At 39.6% G+C, this 2,371-nt stretch overlaps 2 protein-coding genes across 3 annotated transcripts in view; one reads left to right on the top strand and one right to left on the bottom strand.

Annotated features, from left to right (window-relative positions):
- LOC109480775 (B-cell lymphoma 3 protein homolog) overlaps window positions 1-2,371 on the top strand; it is an 18,001-nt gene that overhangs the window by 14,683 nt on the left and 947 nt on the right. The window contains exon 7 of one of the 2 annotated variants that reach the window (XR_002140853.1): window positions 145-843. The exons of the other annotated variant lie outside the window; for it this stretch is intronic. The gene's annotated coding sequence lies outside the window, so the exon portion shown is untranslated. The remainder of the gene's footprint in view (window positions 1-144; window positions 844-2,371) is intronic. 2 annotated transcript variants of the gene reach the window in all.
- Window positions 842-2,371, bottom strand: part of LOC109480777 (isoaspartyl peptidase/L-asparaginase-like) — a 6,117-nt gene continuing 4,587 nt past the window's right edge. Inside the window, exons 6-7 of the mRNA XM_019783078.1 lie at window positions 1,885-1,995; window positions 842-1,566 (exon numbers count right to left, since the gene is read on the bottom strand). Of these exons, the coding sequence (XP_019638637.1) occupies window positions 1,352-1,566; window positions 1,885-1,995 (326 nt within the window). The 3' untranslated portion in view covers window positions 842-1,351. The remainder of the gene's footprint in view (window positions 1,567-1,884; window positions 1,996-2,371) is intronic.

A 2,371-nucleotide genomic window follows, 5' to 3' on the forward strand; every position in this document is an offset into this window, starting at 1 on the left:
GTCTTGTGTATTCTGGTGCAACATATTTCTGCTGTAGAATCAATATAATAATGGTCACACAAGTCCAATTTGAGCGCTCAGCGATCGGCATCTATAGTTGAGGTCTTAAAAGCAAATTGCATGTTTCTGCTTGTTTTCGCACAGATAAGTCAGATGCTGAGAGGAAGATTCAAACCCGCCGCAACATCATCAACAACTAAGGCTCCCACTCAGACGTTACCAATCACCGCCTTCAAACTCGCCGGCCTGAAGGTACCACCTGTTCTCCGCAAGGTGGCGCAACTGAAGGACACTCCCAGCGCACAAAACAGCCCACAGTCATCCACGGACAGTCAGTCTCGAGAGGGGACCCCAAAAATGTCGGAACAATCACCTGCAGCTAGTAGCGCTTCTGAGGGCCCGACATAGTACACCATGCAATATCTACATGTATATGCAATATGGAAATTGGTGTAAAGCTCCCCTACATTGCTGAAACATAAAAAACTAGGTTGCTCCAAGTTGATATAAAATACCAGTTTTAATACGATGGCGTTATACACAAGGTTACATGGCTTTCAAGTTTAGACTTGCAAGTTCCGCTATGATTTCATTAAAGCACGTTTGCAGTCAACATTTTTGGATGTTTTAAGTAGTCATAAAGTCTTATACCTTAGCAACCAAGTTTCATCATATTGAAATTTAAAACACTATGGACCACTCATCAAACTATTTTTGTATGCTTCAAGTAGGAAAAAAAAGGAGACTGCAAAAAACAACATGCAAAACGACTTGTGTGAAAGGAGGGGGAAGTAATTCTAGTTCAGCAAAAGTAGCCGTAGGTGTTCAGCCAAAGAACTGAAGGTCAATTGTGTCAGAAGTTGTATACTCCATGTATAAGGTAAGCTATTGCCTACTTTGAGTAAGTGAGGAATTATACACCCTTTTGTTATGCACTAAATGAAGTTCCTGGGAACAAGATAAGTCCTGGTGGAATTGTGGAATTTTTATTATGTTTATTTGTTGATTCAATAACTGTAAATAATATGAAGAGGTGTTCTCATTTGATTGATGATGATATAATAGAAAATTTATTTGTCATGATAAAAGTTGTCATTGTCATTCTTACTTAACATTCACTTAATATTTTCCTATTGAGGTAGAGAAGCACAATCATATTTTGGCCATAGTAAGTACAATTATAAATATCATATGACCAAAGAGACATAATAAAATCGACTAGAATTCTGCATAGACAAGCATGCTGTGCTGATAATAATCTCATGCATGAAATCCAAGTTATCTTTTAAAACCCTACATACATGGCACTATCTCTAAAAAGTAGTTATTCAAAGTTCAAGAGATGAATTTATTAACTACTGTTGGTAAATTCATTTTGGAAGTTCTCTCCTGGGTTCATTCCGAATCGTATTGTCCCGTCCCTCACTACTGCCCATGGCATCCTCCTGGTGTTGAAGCTGACGCCTGTCTGCCCCTCCCTGCTCACAACAATGACTCCTCCCGTACCGTCCACACGCTGCTTCATGTACGCAATACTCTTGTCTGCTGCTGCTTGTGCACTGGCACCTGTGGGGGATTCAGAGGTAAGATTAGTCGTAGATCTAAGCAAAATGTGGGAAAAAGAGTTTGTCATGTAAAAAGAAGCCTGTAATATACTACATGTAATTATATATTACACAAGATAAAGGACTTTTTGGCATAAATTCAAGTGTTGAGTGAAGAATTTTATGAAAAAAACAAACCTCTAAATAAGTTTTCTTAAGTTCCATAATTTTCCTGCCTGTGGAAAGTGCTGCCATCGTAGTAGAGTACAAATTAGGACAGGGCTTTACCAGTTACATGAGAAATGATAAGCCCTTCATGTTCTAAACGAGTCGTCTGTACCTTGCTCCATGTTGAAGGTGACTGTTCTGGCTAAGGTCACACTCATGATGGCCTCCCCGTGCCCTGTACAGGACACCGCTCCCGTCTCATTGTCTGCATAGGCTCCACAACCTGGACATTAGGGAGGTAATCATTGATTTTAGTGCACAACTACTAAAAGTTTAAATCTATTTGCAATGGATTTTAATCACATTAGCAAGTGAAGTAGCCAGTCTGAGTACCTTTTACCGGCACGTCTTCCTGCAACCCTCAAAGGAACTCACTGGAATCCATCACAAGATCCAACACTCAGCTTCACATGTCCTCATATGTACCAAGGACTAGCAGGCTGTGGAACTCCTTACCAGCCTCGGTTTTCCCTGACAGTCCTAACATGACTAAGTTCAAGACTGTAGTAAACAGATTCTTGTTGAATTCCTCCTAGAGATTTTCTACTTTTTGACAATAATGTACCATGTAATTATGTATTATGTATAATGTATTTGAT

Source organism: Branchiostoma belcheri, unplaced genomic scaffold (genome assembly GCF_001625305.1).
Source record: "Branchiostoma belcheri isolate BF01 breed outbred unplaced genomic scaffold, Haploidv18h27 scaffold52, whole genome shotgun sequence".
Classification (NCBI taxonomy): Eukaryota; Metazoa; Chordata; class Leptocardii; order Amphioxiformes; family Branchiostomatidae; genus Branchiostoma; species Branchiostoma belcheri.